The sequence below is a fragment of the Somniosus microcephalus genome, chromosome 18, assembly GCF_052327205.1.
Source record: "Somniosus microcephalus isolate GS21.2 chromosome 18, FLI_Smic_1.0, whole genome shotgun sequence".
NCBI classification, from domain to species: domain Eukaryota; kingdom Metazoa; phylum Chordata; class Chondrichthyes; order Squaliformes; family Somniosidae; genus Somniosus; species Somniosus microcephalus.
In genome coordinates this window covers 69869676-69888079 of record NC_141004.1, presented here as the reverse complement: position 1 = coordinate 69888079, position 18404 = coordinate 69869676, and the positions used below count along the sequence as shown (strand labels likewise).

Sequence of the window (18404 nt, the reverse complement as noted above, 5' to 3'; positions counted from 1 at the left end):
GGCCTCTGCCGTCAAGGGAAAAGAGGTGGACTTGATCAGCGGATGGGCCTTGTCCGCATAGTAGGGGACCCACTGGGCATAATAGGAGAAAAACCCTAGGCACCTCTTCAGGGCCTTGAGGCAGTGGGGCAGTGGGAGTTCCATAAGGGGACGCATCCGGTCGGGGTCGGGGCCGATGACTCCGTGTTCCACAACGCAGCCAAGGATGGCGAGGCGGTTTGTGCGGAATATGCACTTCTCCTTGTTATATGTCAGGTTCAGGAGTTGGGTGGTGCGGAGGAATTTTTCGAGGTTTGCGTCATGGTCCTGCAAGTCACGGCCGCAGATGGTCACATTGTCCAGATATGGGAAAGTGGCCTGCAACGCATTTTGATCTACCATCCGGTCCATCTCCCTTTGGAAGACGGAGACCCCGTTGGTGACGCCAAAGGGAACCCTAAGGAAGTGGTAGAGGCGGCCGTTTGCCTCAAAGGCAGTATACTGACGGTCCTCAGGGCGGATAGGGAGCTGGTGGTGCGCTGATTTCAGGTCAATGGTCGAGAAGACGCGGTACTGCGCGATCTGGTTGACCATATCAGCTATGCGGGGGAGTGGGTAGGCGTCCAGCAGGGTGTAGCGATTTATTGTCTGGCTGTAGTCGATGACCAGGCGCTGCTTCTCGCTGGTCTTAACGACCACAACCTGGGCTCGCCAGGGGCTGGTGCTGCCCTCAATAATCCCTTCCTTCAGGAGCCGCTCCACTTCGGTTTTAATGAAAACCCTGTCCCCGGCACTGTATCGCCTGCTCTTTGTGGCGATGGGCTTACAGTCAGGGGTGAGGTTAGCAAACAGTGGGGGGGGGGGGTGACTCTGAGTGTGGAGAGGTTGCACCTGGTGCGCGGCGGGCAATTTGGGAGCTGCTGGCTGCGGACTGTGAGTGGGGGTAGGGGTCCACCGTACGCCATCGTAACACTTTTAAGGTGGCACTGAAAATCTAACCCCAGCAGGACGGCAGCGCAGAGGTCGGGCAGGACCAGAAGTTTAAAATGATCGTACACGGTCCCGTCTACTACGAGTGTCACTACGCAGTAGCCGCCGATGTCTGCCGACTGGGACTCGGAGGCCATAGAAATCCGCTGGTGCGCAGGCAGGACTGGGAGAGAGCAACGCCGCACCGTGTCGGGGTGGATGAAGCTCTCCGTGCTCCCAGAGTCAAAAAGGCAGATGGCTGCTGTACCGGTGGTTCGCACATGGCCGGGGAGGCCCAAGATGGCGGCCCGCATGGCCCACACGCGGCGCTGCTGGGGTTCGGGGTGGCTTTGGCCCTGCAGACGTTAGCGTAGTGTCCCTTCTTCCCGCAGCCCGAGCAGATCGCGTTTTTCGCCGGGCAGCGCGCTCTGGGGTGTTTTGCCTGGCCACAGAAGTAGCATTTCTGGCCTTGGGGCACTGCTGTCTGGCCTTGGGACACTGCTGCGGTAGTTGGGCCGTTGCTGGGGTGTGGCTGGGGTGGCACGGCGCTATGAGGCGGTCCTACCGTGTCCCAGGCTGTCATTCCCCGCGGCATCCACGGTGCAGAGGAGTAGGCATCCATGCCCCGGTAGGCTGCATCCAATGATAGTGCGAGTTCAGAGGCCTTGTTGAGGTCGAGGTCACTCTGCTCCAACAGTCGCTGTCGGGTGTAATTGGATCTGTGGCCCGCTACAAAAGCGTCCCGGATAAGTTCCTCTGTGTACACGGCGGCCTTTACATCCTTACAACCACAGGCCCGGCCAAGCACAGACAGTGCCTGAAGGTATTCCACGGTCGATTCCCCAGGTTGTTGTTTACGACTCCCCAGAAGGTGCCTGGCGTACACTTCGTTCACTGGGCGCGTGTACTGGTCCTTGAGGAGCTTGATAGTGTCCGCGTACGAGGTCGCGTCTTGGATGACCGAGTACACTCGGTGGTTCACTTTGGAGGTCAGGACATCCAGTTTGTCCTCGTCCGATTTGATTGCTGCGGAGGCGGTCAGGAATTTTTCGAAACACTTAAGCCAGTGAGTAAACTTGGTGGATGAGTCCGCCTCCCGATGATCTAAGTCCAGGCATGCTGGTGTGAGGATCTTCTCCATTATAAAAATTTTGTTAATAAAATTGATGCGCTATCAATTACTCATAAAAGACTGAGAGTTAAGAGAGTAACTAAAGGCTTTTATTAACAAAAGAATGAAGGTCTGCCTCGAGTGGTCGACCGGTCCAGAAATACAAAGGGCTGGGGAGCAGTCACCTTTATACTAGGACTTGTGGGAGGAGTCAGCCGAGGCATGTCCAGGCATGTACACAGTGGAATACAAACAGTGGTTTACCACAAAAGGCACTGTAGAAATGCAAGTCTTCCTGTAGGCAAATAGGTAAGCTATTGTGCACAGTAAGATCCCATAAACAGCAAATGTGATAAATGACCAGTTTCGGTGCTTGTTGACTGTTGGCCAGGACACCAGGAGCTCTTGTAAAAAATCCCTGGGCAATTTTTCAATCTACCTGAACGGGGCCTCGGTTTAATGTCTCCATCCAAAAGAAGGCACTGCTGACGCAGCAGCACTCCCTCAATACTGCCTCGACTTTGTGCAGGAGTGGGGCTTGAACCTACAACTGTCTGATTCAGAGGCGAGAATCCTACCAACTGAGCCAAGCTGAACTTGAGATACATTTAAAACGGAAATTGGCTTTTGTGGGTTTACTGCTGTTCTTAAACTAGAAGCATTGCACAATTTATTCAAAATGTTTTCTGTTCCCCTCGTGACTCAGTTCTTGAATCTGCTGCATGGTACGCACTGAGCCCTGCAGGAGCAAGGCTTCCAGGCTGGATTCCCGTGTTAGCTGATCTGAGCTGGAACGGTAATTGACTTTCAACACCTGCGGGACAGGGAGAGGAAACATCAGCCAGGGTTCCTGCTCCTGTTCACTATCCAGGGATTCCTGTTGGATAGTGTGTATGGATGTCAGATGAATCCGGGATCAGGTTCAGCTGTAATAACCCCATGGTTCGCAGTCGGTCACACTCACAGTCTAAGCTCCTGGTTGAGGATAGACCCCCCTGGGGAAGGTGCAAGAGGGCTGTGAGACAAGTGGCTGTGAGACATCGCCAGCGAGGGCCTGTGCCTCCAGGAGAGGACAGCAGAAAAGGCAGAGAAAGGAAACCAATAGCTGAGCATCTGTGTTTGACTGTGAAGCACTCGGGTGGATTCAGTCGCAGGATGTCACTGATCCCAGATTGCTCACTGACTGACACTGCTGTTACTTTGTAGGGCATGGAATTCCAGACGGACCCGGCAGCACAAAATGAGGAGGAAGAGGAAGAGGAGGTGCGAGTCCTAACCCTGCCTCTCCAGGCCCACCATGCAATGGAGAAGATGGAGGAGTTTGTGTACAAGGTACAGCTAAGTAACACACAATCAGATTACAGTATCAGTAAGACACACACACACTCTGCCCGTGTACAGTGTCCATGTGGCTGATAACAGGTGCGGGTGATAACAGTGCGGGCGATAACAGTGCGGGCAACAACAGGTACGGGTGGTAACGGTGCGGGCAGTAACAGGTACGGGCGGTAACGGTGCAGGCAATAACAGGTACGGGCGGTAACAGGTGCGGGTGGTAACAGGTGCGGGTGGTAACAGGTGCGGGCAATAACAGGTACGGGCGGTAACAGGTGCGGGCGGTAACGGTGCGGGCAATAACAGGAACGGGCGGTAACGGTGCGGGCAATAACAGATACGGGCGGTAACAGGTGCGGGTGGTAACAGGTTCGGGCAGTAACAGGTGCGGGCAATAACAGGTACGGCGGTAACAGGTGCGGGCGGTAACAGGTGCGGGCGGTAACAGGTGCGGGCGGTAACAGGTGCGGGTGGTAACAGGTGCCGGTGGTAACAGCTGCGGGTGGTAACAGGTGCGGGCAATAACAGGTACAGGTGGTAACAGGTACGGGTGGTAACGGGTACGGGTGGTAACAGGTGCGGGTGGTAACAGGAACGGGCGGTAACGGTGCGGGCAATAACAGGTACGGGCGGTAACAGGTGCGGGTGGTAACAGGTTCGGGCAGTAACAGGTGCGGGCAATAACAGGTACGGTGGTAACAGGTGCGGACGGTAACAGGTGCCGGTGGTAACAGGTGCGGGTGGTAACAGGTGCGGGTGGTAACAGGTGCGGGCAATAACAGGTACAGGTGGTAACAGGTACGGGTGGTAACGGGTACGGGTGGTAACAGGTGCGGGTGGTAACAGGAACGGGCGGTAACGGTGCGGGCAATAACAGGTACGGGCGGTAACAGGTGCGGGTGGTAACAGGTTCGGGCAGTAACAGGTGCGGGCAATAACAGGTACGGTGGTAACAGGTGCGGGCGGTAACAGGTGCGGGCGGTAACAGGTGCGGGTGGTAACAGGTGCGGGCAATAACAGGTACAGGTGGTAACAGGTGCGGGCGGTAACAGGTGCGGGTGGTAACAGGTGCGGGCAATAACAGGTACAGGTGGTAACAGGTGCCGGTGGTAACAGGTGCGGGCGATAACAGGTGCGGGCAATAACAGGTACAGGTGGTAACAGGTGCCGGTGGTAACAGGTGCGGGCGGTAACAGGTGCGGGTGGTAACAGGTGCGGGTGGTAACAGGTGCGGGTGGTAACAGGTGCCGGTGGTAACAGGTGCGGGCAATAACAGGTACAGGTGGTAACAGGTACGGGTGGTAACGGGTACGGGTGGTAACAGGTGCGGGTGGTAACAGGTGCGGGCGGTAACAGGTGCGGGCGGTAACAGGTGCGGGCAATAACAGGTACAGGTGGTAGCAGGTGCGGGTGGTAACAGGTGCCGGTGGTAACAGGTTCGTGCAGTAACAGGTGCGGGCAATAACAGGTACGGTGGTAACAGGTGCGGGTGGTAACAGGTACGGGTGGTAACAGGTACGGGTGGTAACAGGTGCGGGTGGTAACAGGTACGGTGGTAACAGGTGCGGGCAATAACAGGTACAGGTGGTAACAGGTGCGGGTGGTAACAGGTGCGGGCAGTAACAGGTACGGGTGGTAACAGGTACAGGTGGTGACAGGTACAGGTGGTAACGGGTACGGGTGGTGACAGGTGCGGGTGGTAACAGGTGCGGGTGGTAACAGGTGCGGGCGGTAACAGGTACGGATGGTAACGGTGCGGGCGGTAACAGGTACGGGTGGTAACAGGTTCGGGCAGTAACAGGGGCGGGCAATAACAGGTACGGTGGTAACAGGTGCGGGCGGTAACAGGTACAGGTGGTAACAGGTACGGGTGGTAACAGGTGCGGGCAATAACAGGTACAGGTGGTAACAGATACGGGTGGTAACAGGTGCGGGCAATAACAGGTACGGTGGTAACAGGTGCGGGCGGTAACAGGTACAGGTGGTAACAGGTACGGGTGGTAACAGGTACGGGTGGTAACAGGTGCGGGCGGTAACAGGTGCGGGTGGTAACAGGTGCGGGCAATAACAGGTACAGGTGGTAACAGGTGCGGGTGGTAACAGGTGCGGGCGGTAACAGGTGCGGGCAATAACAGGTACAGGTGGTAACAGGTGCGGGTGGTAACGGGTACGGGTGGTAACGGGTGCGGGTGGTAACAGGTACGGGTGGTAACAGGTGCAGGTGGTAACAGGTGCGGGTGGTAACAGGTACGGGTGGTAACAGGTGCGGGTGGTAACAGGTACGGGTGGTAACAGGTACGGGTGGTAACGGGTACGGGTGGTAACGGGTGCGGGTGGTAACAGGTACGGGTGGTAACAGGTACGGGTGGTAACGGGTACGGGTGGTGACAGGTGCGGGTGGTAACAGGTGCGGGTGGTAACAGGTGCGGGTGGTAACAGGTACAGGTGGTAACAGGTACGGGTGGTAACGGGTACGGGTGGTAACAGGTGCGGGTGGTAACAGGTACGGGTGGTAACAGGTGCGGGTGGTAACAGGTACGGGTGGTAACAGGTACAGGTGGTAACAGGTACGGGTGGTAACGGGTACGGGTGGTGACAGGTGCGGGTGGTAACAGGTACGGGTGGTAACAGGTACAGGTGGTAACAGGTGCGGGCGGTAACAGGTACGGGTGGTAACAGGTGCGGGTGGTAACAGGTACGGGTGGTAACAGGTACAGGTGGTAACGGGTACGGGTGGTAACGGGTACGGGTGGTAACAGGTGCGGGTGGTAACAGGTACGGGTGGTAACAGGTGCGGGTGGTAACAGGTACGGGTGGTAACAGGTACAGGTGGTAACAGGTACGGGTGGTAACGGGTACGGGTGGTGACAGGTGCGGGTGGTAACAGGTACGGGTGGTAACAGGTACAGGTGGTAACAGGTGCGGGCGGTAACAGGTACGGGCGGTAACAGGTGCGGGTGGTAACAGGTACGGGTGGTAACAGGTACAGGTGGTAACAGGTACGGGTGGTAACGGGTACGGGTGGTGACAGGTGCGGGTGGTAACAGGTGCGGGTGGTAACAGGTGCGGGCGGTAACAGGTACGGGCGGTAACGGTGCGGGCGGTAACAGGTACGGGCGGTAACGGTGCGGGCGGTAACAGGTGCGGGCGGTAACAGGTACGGGTGGTAACAGGTGCGGGTGGTAACAGGTACGGGTGGTAACAGGTACAGGTGGTAACAGGTACGGGTGGTAACGGGTACGGGTGGTGACAGGTGCGGGTGGTAACAGGTGCGGGTGGTAACAGGTGCGGGCGGTAACAGGTACGGGTGGTAACGGTGCGGGCGGTAACAGGTGCGGGTGGTAACAGGTTCGGGCAGTAACAGGTGCGGGCAATAACAGGTACGGGTGGTAACAGGTGCGGGTGGTAACAGGTGCGGGTGGTAACAGGTACGGGCGGTAACAGGTGCGGGCGGTAACAGGTGCGGGCAATAACAGGTACAGGTGGTAGCAGGTGCGGGTGGTAACAGGTGCCGGTGGTAACAGGTTCGTGCAGTAACAGGTGCGGGCAATAACAGGTACGGTGGTAACAGGTGCGGGTGGTAACAGGTACGGGTGGTAACAGGTACGGGTGGTAACAGGTGCGGGTGGTAACAGGTACGGTGGTAACAGGTGCGGGCAATAACAGGTACAGGTGGTAACAGGTGCGGGTGGTAACAGGTGCGGGCAGTAACAGGTACGGGTGGTAACAGGTACAGGTGGTGACAGGTACAGGTGGTAACGGGTACGGGTGGTGACAGGTGCGGGTGGTAACAGGTGCGGGTGGTAACAGGTGCGGGCGGTAACAGGTACGGATGGTAACGGTGCGGGCGGTAACAGGTACGGGTGGTAACAGGTTCGGGCAGTAACAGGGGCGGGCAATAACAGGTACGGTGGTAACAGGTGCGGGCGGTAACAGGTACAGGTGGTAACAGGTACGGGTGGTAACAGGTGCGGGCAATAACAGGTACAGGTGGTAACAGATACGGGTGGTAACAGGTGCGGGCAATAACAGGTACGGTGGTAACAGGTGCGGGCGGTAACAGGTACAGGTGGTAACAGGTACGGGTGGTAACAGGTACGGGTGGTAACAGGTGCGGGCGGTAACAGGTGCGGGTGGTAACAGGTGCGGGCAATAACAGGTACAGGTGGTAACAGGTGCGGGTGGTAACAGGTGCGGGCGGTAACAGGTGCGGGCAATAACAGGTACAGGTGGTAACAGGTGCGGGTGGTAACGGGTACGGGTGGTAACGGGTGCGGGTGGTAACAGGTACGGGTGGTAACAGGTGCAGGTGGTAACAGGTGCGGGTGGTAACAGGTACGGGTGGTAACAGGTGCGGGTGGTAACAGGTACGGGTGGTAACAGGTACGGGTGGTAACGGGTACGGGTGGTAACAGGTGCGGGTGGTAACAGGTACGGGTGGTAACAGGTACGGGTGGTAACGGGTACGGGTGGTGACAGGTGCGGGTGGTAACAGGTGCGGGTGGTAACAGGTGCGGGTGGTAACAGGTACAGGTGGTAACAGGTACGGGTGGTAACGGGTACGGGTGGTAACAGGTGCGGGTGGTAACAGGTACGGGTGGTAACAGGTGCGGGTGGTAACAGGTACGGGTGGTAACAGGTACAGGTGGTAACAGGTACGGGTGGTAACGGGTACGGGTGGTGACAGGTGCGGGTGGTAACAGGTACGGGTGGTAACAGGTACAGGTGGTAACAGGTGCGGGCGGTAACAGGTACGGGTGGTAACAGGTGCGGGTGGTAACAGGTACGGGTGGTAACAGGTACAGGTGGTAACGGGTACGGGTGGTAACGGGTACGGGTGGTAACAGGTGCGGGTGGTAACAGGTACGGGTGGTAACAGGTGCGGGTGGTAACAGGTACGGGTGGTAACAGGTACAGGTGGTAACAGGTACGGGTGGTAACGGGTACGGGTGGTGACAGGTGCGGGTGGTAACAGGTACGGGTGGTAACAGGTACAGGTGGTAACAGGTGCGGGCGGTAACAGGTACGGGCGGTAACAGGTGCGGGTGGTAACAGGTACGGGTGGTAACAGGTACAGGTGGTAACAGGTACGGGTGGTAACGGGTACGGGTGGTGACAGGTGCGGGTGGTAACAGGTGCGGGTGGTAACAGGTGCGGGCGGTAACAGGTACGGGCGGTAACGGTGCGGGCGGTAACAGGTACGGGCGGTAACGGTGCGGGCGGTAACAGGTGCGGGCGGTAACAGGTACGGGTGGTAACAGGTGCGGGTGGTAACAGGTACGGGTGGTAACAGGTACAGGTGGTAACAGGTACGGGTGGTAACGGGTACGGGTGGTGACAGGTGCGGGTGGTAACAGGTGCGGGTGGTAACAGGTGCGGGCGGTAACAGGTACGGGTGGTAACGGTGCGGGCGGTAACAGGTGCGGGTGGTAACAGGTTCGGGCAGTAACAGGTGCGGGCAATAACAGGTACGGGTGGTAACAGGTGCGGGTGGTAACAGGTGCGGGTGGTAACAGGTACGGGCGGTAACAGGTTCGGGCGGTAACAGGTGCGGGTGGTAACAGGTGCGGGCAATAACAGGTACAGGTGGTAACAGGTGCGGGTGGTAACAGGTGCGGGCAATAACAGGTACAGGTGGTAACAGGTACGGGTGGTAACGGGTACGGGTGGTAACAGGTGCGGGTGGTAACAGGTGCGGGCGGTAACAGGTGCGGGCGGTAACAGGTGCGGGCAATAACAGGTACAGGTGGTAGCAGGTGCGGGTGGTAACAGGTGCCGGTGGTAACAGGTTCGGGCAGTAACAGGTGCGGGCAATAACAGGTACGGTGGTAACAGGTGCGGGTGGTAACAGGTACGGGTGGTAACAGGTACGGGTGGTAACAGGTGCGGGTGGTAACAGGTACGGTGGTAACAGGTGCGGGCAATAACAGGTACAGGTGGTAACAGGTGCGGGTGGTAACAGGTGCGGGCAGTAACAGGTACGGGTGGTAACAGGTACAGGTGGTGACAGGTACAGGTGGTAACGGGTACGGGTGGTGACAGGTGCGGGTGGTAACAGGTGCGGGTGGTAACAGGTGCGGGCGGTAACAGGTACGGATGGTAACGGTGCGGGCGGTAACAGGTACGGGTGGTAACAGGTTCGGGCAGTAACAGGGGCGGGCAATAACAGGTACGGTGGTAACAGGTGCGGGCGGTAACAGGTACAGGTGGTAACAGGTACGGGTGGTAACAGGTGCGGGCAATAACAGGTACAGGTGGTAACAGATACGGGTGGTAACAGGTGCGGGCAATAACAGGTACGGTGGTAACAGGTGCGGGCGGTAACAGGTACAGGTGGTAACAGGTACGGGTGGTAACAGGTGCGGGCAATAACAGGTACAGGTGGTAACAGATACGGGTGGTAACAGGTGCGGGCAATAACAGGTACGGTGGTAACAGGTGCGGGCGGTAACAGGTACAGGTGGTAACAGGTACGGGTGGTAACAGGTGCGGGCGGTAACAGGTGCGGGTGGTAACAGGTGCGGGCAATAACAGGTACGGGTGGTAACAGGTACAGGTGGTAACAGGTGCGGGCGGTAACAGGTACGGGCGGTAACAGGTGCGGGTGGTAACAGGTACGGGTGGTAACAGGTACAGGTGGTAACAGGTACGGGTGGTAACGGGTACGGGTGGTGACAGGTGCGGGTGGTAACAGGTGCGGGTGGTAACAGGTGCGGGCGGTAACAGGTACGGGCGGTAACGGTGCGGGCGGTAACAGGTACGGGCGGTAACGGTGCGGGCGGTAACAGGTGCGGGCGGTAACAGGTACGGGTGGTAACAGGTGCGGGTGGTAACAGGTACGGGTGGTAACAGGTACAGGTGGTAACAGGTACGGGTGGTAACGGGTACGGGTGGTGACAGGTGCGGGTGGTAACAGGTGCGGGTGGTAACAGGTGCGGGTGGTAACAGGTGCGGGCGGTAACAGGTACGGGTGGTAACGGTGCGGGCGGTAACAGGTGCGGGTGGTAACAGGTTCGGGCAGTAACAGGTGCGGGCAATAACAGGTACGGGTGGTAACAGGTGCGGGTGGTAACAGGTGCGGGTGGTAACAGGTACGGGCGGTAACAGGTTCGGGCGGTAACAGGTGCGGGTGGTAACAGGTGCGGGCAATAACAGGTACAGGTGGTAACAGGTACGGGTGGTAACGGGTACGGGTGGTAACAGGTGCGGGTGGTAACAGGTGCGGGCGGTAACAGGTGCGGGCGGTAACAGGTGCGGGCAATAACAGGTACAGGTGGTAGCAGGTGCGGGTGGTAACAGGTGCCGGTGGTAACAGGTTCGGGCAGTAACAGGTGCGGGCAATAACAGGTACGGTGGTAACAGGTGCGGGTGGTAACAGGTACGGGTGGTAACAGGTGCGGGTGGTAACAGGTACGGTGGTAACAGGTGCGGGTGGTAACAGGTACGGGTGGTAACAGGTGCGGGTGGTAACAGGTACGGTGGTAACAGGTGCGGGCAATAACAGGTACAGGTGGTAACAGGTGCGGGTGGTAACAGGTACGGGTGGTAACAGGTGCGGGTGGTAACAGGTACGGTGGTAACAGGTGCGGGCAATAACAGGTACAGGTGGTAACAGGTGCGGGTGGTAACAGGTGCGGGCAATAACAGGTACGGTGGTAACAGGTACGGGTGGTAACAGGTACGGGTGGTAACAGGTGCGGGTGGTAACAGGTACGGTGGTAACAGGTGCGGGCAATAACAGGTACAGGTGGTAACAGGTGCGGGCGGTAACAGGTGCGGGCAATAACAGGTACAGGTGGTAGCAGGTGCGGGTGGTAACAGGTGCCGGTGGTAACAGGTTCGGGCAGTAACAGGTGCGGGCAATAACAGGTACGGTGGTAACAGGTGCGGGTGGTAACAGGTACGGGTGGTAACAGGTACGGGTGGTAACAGGTGCGGGTGGTAACAGGTACGGTGGTAACAGGTGCGGGCAATAACAGGTACAGGTGGTAACAGGTGCGGGTGGTAACAGGTGCGGGCAGTAACAGGTACGGGTGGTAACAGGTACAGGTGGTGACAGGTACAGGTGGTAACGGGTACGGGTGGTGACAGGTGCGGGTGGTAACAGGTGCGGGTGGTAACAGGTGCGGGCGGTAACAGGTACGGATGGTAACGGTGCGGGCGGTAACAGGTACGGGTGGTAACAGGTTCGGGCAGTAACAGGGGCGGGCAATAACAGGTACGGTGGTAACAGGTGCGGGCGGTAACAGGTACAGGTGGTAACAGGTACGGGTGGTAACAGGTGCGGGCAATAACAGGTACAGGTGGTAACAGATACGGGTGGTAACAGGTGCGGGCAATAACAGGTACGGTGGTAACAGGTGCGGGCGGTAACAGGTACAGGTGGTAACAGGTACGGGTGGTAACAGGTGCGGGCGGTAACAGGTGCGGGTGGTAACAGGTGCGGGCAATAACAGGTACAGGTGGTAACAGGTGCGGGTGGTAACAGGTGCGGGCGGTAACAGGTGCGGGCAATAACAGGTACAGGTGGTAACAGGTGCGGGTGGTAACGGGTACGGGTGGTAACGGGTGCGGGTGGTAACAGGTACGGGTGGTAACAGGTGCAGGTGGTAACAGGTGCGGGTGGTAACAGGTACGGGTGGTAACAGGTGCGGGTGGTAACAGGTACGGGTGGTAACAGGTACGGGTGGTAACGGGTACGGGTGGTAACGGGTACGGGTGGTAACAGGTGCGGGTGGTAACAGGTACGGGTGGTAACAGGTACAGGTGGTAACAGGTACGGGTGGTAACGGGTACGGGTGGTGACAGGTGCGGGTGGTAACAGGTGCGGGTGGTAACAGGTGCGGGTGGTAACAGGTACAGGTGGTAACAGGTACGGGTGGTAACGGGTACGGGTGGTAACAGGTACGGGTGGTAACAGGTGCGGGTGGTAACAGGTGCGGGTGGTAACAGGTACAGGTGGTAACAGGTACGGGTGGTAACGGGTACGGGTGGTAACAGGTGCGGGTGGTAACAGGTACGGGTGGTAACAGGTGCGGGTGGTAACAGGTACGGGTGGTAACAGGTACAGGTGGTAACAGGTACGGGTGGTAACGGGTACGGGTGGTGACAGGTGCGGGTGGTAACAGGTACGGGTGGTAACAGGTACAGGTGGTAACAGGTGCGGGCGGTAACAGGTACGGGTGGTAACAGGTGCGGGTGGTAACAGGTACGGGTGGTAACAGGTACAGGTGGTAACAGGTACGGGTGGTAACGGGTACGGGTGGTGACAGGTGCGGGTGGTAACAGGTGCGGGTGGTAACAGGTGCGGGCGGTAACAGGTACGGGTGGTAACGGTGCGGGCGGTAACAGGTACGGGTGGTAACGGTGCGGGCGGTAACAGGTGCGGGTGGTAACAGGTACGGGTGGTAACAGGTGCGGGTGGTAACAGGTACGGGTGGTAACAGGTACAGGTGGTAACAGGTACGGGTGGTAACGGGTACGGGTGGTGACAGGTGCGGGTGGTAACAGGTGCGGGTGGTAACAGGTGCGGGTGGTAACAGGTGCGGGCGGTAACAGGTACGGGTGGTAACGGTGCGGGCGGTAACAGGTGCGGGTGGTAACAGGTTCGGGCAGTAACAGGTGCGGGCAATAACAGGTACGGGTGGTAACAGGTGCGGGTGGTAACAGGTGCGGGTGGTAACAGGTGCGGGTGGTAACAGGTACGGGCGGTAACAGGTTCGGGCGGTAACAGGTACGGGTGGTAACGGTGCGGGCGGTAACAGGTGCGGGTGGTAACAGGTTCGGGCAGTAACAGGTGCGGGCAATAACAGGTACGGGTGGTAACAGGTGCGGGTGGTAACAGGTGCGGGTGGTAACAGGTGCGGGTGGTAACAGGTACGGGCGGTAACAGGTTCGGGCGGTAACAGGTGCGGGTGGTAACAGGTGCGGGCAATAACAGGTACAGGTGGTAACAGGTGTGGGTGGTAACAGGTGCGGGCAATAACAGGTACAGGTGGTAACAGGTACGGGTGGTAACAGGTGCGGGTGGTAACAGGTGCGGGTGGTAACAGGTGCGGGTGGTAACAGTGCGGGCAATAACAGGTACGGGTGGTAACAGTGCGGGCAATAACGGGTACGGGTGGTAACAGTGTGGGCAATAATGGGTACGGTGGTAACAGTGCGGGCAGTAACAGTGCGGGCAATAACAGGTACGGTGGTAACAGTGCGGGCAGTAACAGTGCGGGCAATAACAGGTACGGTGGTAACAGTGCGGGCAATAACAGTGCGGGCAATAACAGTTACGGGCGATAACAGTGCGGGCAATAACAGGTACGGTGGTAACAGTGCGGGCAATAACAGTGCGGGCAATAACAGTTACGGGCGATAACAGTGCGGGCAATAACAGGTACGGTGGTAACAGTGCGGGCAATAACAGGTACAGGTGGTAACAGTGCAGGCAATAACGGTGCGGGCAATAACAGGTATGGGTGATGACGGCGCGGGTGATGACGGCGCGGGTGGTGACGGCGCGGGTGATGACGGCGCGGGTGGTGACGGCGCGGGTGGTGACGGCGCGGGTGGTGACGGCGCGGGTGGTGACGGCGCGGGTGGTGACGGCGCGGGTGGTGACTGTATTGTGTTCTGTAGAAGGGTTTCGACCCGAAACATTGACTCAATTTCTCTCTCCACGGATGTTGCCGGGCCTGCTGAGTTTTCCCAGCATTTTCTGTTGTTATTTCGGATTTCCAGCATCCGCAGTATTTTGCTATCGTACCGTATTGTGTGTTGCAGGTGTGGGAAGGCCGTTGGAGAGTGATCCCTTATGACGTGCTCCCGGATTGGCTGAAGGACAATGACTATCTGCTGTATGGTCACAGGCCACCTATGCCCTCCTTCCGAGCCTGCTTCAAGAGTATCTTTAGGATCCACACAGAGACAGGGAACATCTGGACACATTTGCTGGGTAAGGGAAAGAAGGAATTCACAGCTGGATCATTACCCACTCAGTGACTCGCAGCTCTTTGATACTATCTCTTCTCCCCTCTCAGTCTGTCCATAAACAGGAACTATATCTTTAAATCAGACAAAAAAAAGCTGCTCCGTGCCCACTAGTTGGATTGGAGATAGACTGTAAGAAGCAGGAAGTTATTCTGGGTAAGGTTTCGGCTTATCGAGGTGCTGAGATGTCATTGCTGGGAACCACAATGTATCTGCAGTGAACACTGGCTGATCCAATATTGTCGGGGTTAGATGCAGCATTAAGCTCATTACACTCTGAGGAGCAACTGAGAGAGAGAAACCGAGGGAGAGAGAATGGGGGAGAGTGACAATGGGGAGTGGGAGGCCCAGGAGAGAGTGAATGGGGGAGAGGGAAGCCCAGGGGAGAGTGAGAATGGGGAGAGGGAGGCCCGGGGGAGGGAGAATTGGGGAGAGGGAGGCCCAGGGGAGAGTGAGTGGGGGAGAGGGAGGCCGAGGGGTGGGAGAATGGGGGAGAGGGAGGCCCAGGGGAGAGTGAATGGGGGAGAGGGAGGCCGAGGGATGGGAGAATGAGGGAGAGGGAGGCCGAGGGGAAATGGAGGCTGTGTGGGTGCTGGGAGCTTTTGTGCTGTCTGGTATAGTAAACATCATCCGCTGCTGTGGGCGAAGGGGTCAGTGTGGGCGAAGGGGTCAGTGTGGGCGAAGGGGTCAGTGTGGGCGAAGGGGTCAGTGTGGGTGAAGGGGTCAGTGTGGGTGGTCAGTGTGGGTGAAGGGGTCAGTGTGGGCGAAGGGGTCAGTGTGGGCGAAGGGGTCAGTGTGGGTGAAGGGGTCAGTGGGTGAAGGGGTCAGTGTGGGTGGTCAGTGTGGGTGAAGGGGTCAGTGTGGGTGAAGGGGTCAGTGCGGGTGAAGGGGTCAGTGTGGGTGAAGGGGTCTGTGGACGAAGGGGTCAGTGTGGGTGGTCAGTGTGGGTGAAGGGGTCAGTGTGGGTGAAGGGGGTCAGTGTGGGTGAAGGGGTCAGTGTGGGTGGTCAGTGTGGGCGAAGGGGTCAGTGTGGGTGGTCAGTGTGGGTGAAGGGGTCAGTGTGGGTGAAGGGGTCAGTGTGGGCGAAGGGGTCAGTGTGGGTGGTCAGTGTGGGTGAAGGGGTCTGTGGGTGAAGGGGTCAGTGTGGGTGAAGGGGTCAGTGTGGGCGAAGGGGTCAGTGTGGGTGGTCAGTGTGGGTGAAGGGGTCAGTGGGTGAAGGGGTCAGTGTGGGTGAAGAGGTCAGTGTGGGCGAAGGGGTCAGTGTGGGCGAAGGGGTCAGTGTGGGCGAAGGGGTCAGTGTGGGCGAAGGGGTCAGTGTGGGCAAAGGTCAGTGTGGGCGAAGGGGTCATTGTGGGTGAAGGGGTCAGTGTGGGTGAAGGGGTCAGTGTGAGTGAAGGGGACAGTGTGGGTGAAGGGGTCACTGGGTGAAGGGGTCAGTGTGGGTGAAGGGGTCAGTGGGTGAAGGGGTCAGTGTGGGTGAAGGGGTCAGTGTGGGTGAATGGGTCAGCGGGCGAAGGGGTCAGTGGGTGAAGGGGTCAGTGGGTGAAGGGGTCAGTGGGTGAAGGGGTTAGTGGGTGATGGGGTCAGTGTGGGTGAAGGGGTCAGTGTGGGTGAAGGGGTCAGTGGGTGAAGGGGTCAGTGTGGGTGAAGGGGTCAGTGTGGGTGAAGGGGTCAGTGGGTGAAGGGGTCAGTGTGGGTGAAGGGGTCAGTGGGTGAAGGGGTCAGTGTGGGTGAAGGGGTCAGTGTGGGTGGTCAGTGTGGGTGAAAGGGTCAGTGTGGGTGAAGGGATCAGTGTGGGTGAAGGGGTCAGTGTGGGTGAAGGGGTCAGTGTGGGTGGTCAGTGGGTGAAGGGGTCAGTGTGGGTGAAGGGGTCAGTGGGTGAAGGGGTCGGTGTGGGTGAAGGGGTCAGTGTGGGTGAAGGAGTCAGTGTGGGCGAAGGGGTCAGTGTGGGTGGTCAGTGTGGGTGAAGGGATCAGTGTGGGTGAAGGGGTCAGTGTGGGTGAAGGGGTCAGTGGGTGAAGGGGTCAGTGTGGGCGAAGGGGTCAGTGTGGGCGAAGGGGTCAGTGTGGGCGAAGCGGTCAGTGTGGGCGAAGGGGTCAGTGTGGGCGAAGGGGTCAGTGTGGGCGAAGGGGTCAGTGTGGGTGAAGGGGTCAGTGTGGGTGAAGCGGTCAGTGTGGGTGAAGGGGTCAGTGTGGGTGAAGGGGTCAGTGTGGGTGAAGGGGTCAGTGGGTGAAGGGGTCAGTGTGGGTGAAGGGGTCAGTGTGGGTGGAGGGGTCAGTGGGCGAAGGGGTCAGTGGGTGAAGGGCTCAGTGTGGGTGAAGGGGTCAGTGGGTGAAGGGGTCAGTGGGTGAAGGGGTCAGTGTGGGCGAAGGGGTCAGTGTGGGCGAAGGGGTCAGTGTGGGCGAAGGGGTCAGTGTGGGTGAAGGGGTCAGTGTGGGTGAAGCGGTCAGTGTGGGTGAAGGGGTCAGTGTGGGTGAAGGGGTCAGTGGGTGAAGGGGTCAGTGTGGGTGTAGGGGTCAGTGTGGGTGGAGGGGTCAGTGGGCGAAGGGGTCAGTGGGTGAAGGGGTCAGTGTGGGTGAAGGGGTCAGTGGGTGAAGGGGTCAGTGTGGGTGAAGGGGTCAGTGTGGGTGAAGGGGTCAGTGGGTGAAGGGGTCAGTGTGGGTGAAGGGGTCACTGGGTGAAGGGGTCAGTGTGGGTGAAGGGGTCAGTGGGTGAAGGGGTCAGTGGGTGAAGGGGTCAGTGGGTGAAGGGGTCAGTGTGGGTAAAGGGGTCACTGGGTGAAGGGGTCAGTGGGCGAAGGGGTCAGTGTGGGTGAAGGGGTCAGTGTGGGTGAAGGGTCAGTGTGGGTGAAGGGGTCAGTGTGGGTGAAGGGGTCAGTGGGTGAAGGGGTCAGTGTGGGTGAAGGGGTCACTGGGTGAAGGGGTCAGTGTGGGTGAAGGGGTCACTGGGTGAAGGGGTCAGTGTGGGTGAAGGGGTCACTGGGTGAAGGGGTCAGTGTGGGTGAAGGGGTCACTGGGTGAAGGGGTCAGTGTGGTTGAAGGGGTCAGTGGGTGAAGGGGTCAGTGTGGGTGAAGGGGTCACTGGGTGAAGGGGTCAGTGTGGGTGAAGGGGTCACTGGGTGAAGGGGTCAGTGTGGGTGATGGGGTCAGTGGGTGAAGGGGTCAGTGTGGGTAAAGGGGTCACTGGGTGAAGGGGTCAGTGGGCGAAGGGGTCAGTGTGGGTGAAGGGGTCAGTGTGGGTGAAGGGTCAGTGTGGGTGAAGGGGTCAGTGTGGGTGAAGGGGTCAGTGGGTGAAGGGGTCAGTGTGGGTGAAGGGGTCACTGGGTGAAGGGGTCAGTGTGGGTGAAGGGGTCACTGGGTGAAGGGGTCAGTGTGGGTACAATGTGACACATCTGACGGTGTTTTAAAACGACCTTTGTTTTAATGCTGATAGTTTGTCTCTAGGAGTTCTCTGCTCGGGTCTATTTGCTGATGAACCCTTCACTAACTGAAGCTGTTTCACAGGTTTTGTCTTCTTCCTGTTTCTGGGAATCCTGACCTTGCTCAGGCCGAATGTGTACTTCATGGCGCCTCTGCAGGAGAAGGTGGTGTTTGGCATGTTCTTCCTGGGAGCTGTCCTCTGTCTCAGCTTCTCCTGGCTCTTCCACACGGTGTACTGCCACTCCGAGAAAGTCTCCAGAACGTTCTCCAAGTGAGTACTGGGGGCCCTGACCCTGCACGGGAGGGGTGGAGAGGGTTTGAATGGGTATTAGCGCACTCCCTGACTCTCTCAATCAAACAAGGGGACACAGGTGTGCCCGGGTAGGGGGGGTGAATGCGCAGGCCGGGTCATGACTGAGGATAACCTACACACAGAGGCAGGTGGGTGTAGTGAACCGGTGGTTCCCTGTGACGTGTGTGGTGAGTGACGGATTGGGAACCCACCCTGGCCTGTATGGCTCAGCACTACACTGAGCAGTGCCTTTAGCCACTAGGTCACTGTAAAGCTGAGTGCACAGTCCTATCACTTGTCGGGTATGTATGCTCCCCAC

The 18404-nt window shown here is 58.4% G+C and overlaps 1 protein-coding gene across 2 annotated transcripts in view; it reads left to right on the top strand.

Moving 5' to 3' along the window:
• Positions 1 to 18404, top strand: part of LOC147105355 (adiponectin receptor protein 1-like) — a 49758-nt gene that overhangs the window by 10245 nt on the left and 21109 nt on the right. For both annotated transcript variants that reach the window (XM_086011638.1, XM_086011637.1), the window contains exons 3-5: positions 3266 to 3391; positions 14168 to 14339; positions 17878 to 18064. In XM_086011638.1, the coding sequence (XP_085867764.1) occupies positions 3266 to 3391; positions 14168 to 14339; positions 17878 to 18064 (485 nt within the window). The remainder of the gene's footprint in view (positions 1 to 3265; positions 3392 to 14167; positions 14340 to 17877; positions 18065 to 18404) is intronic.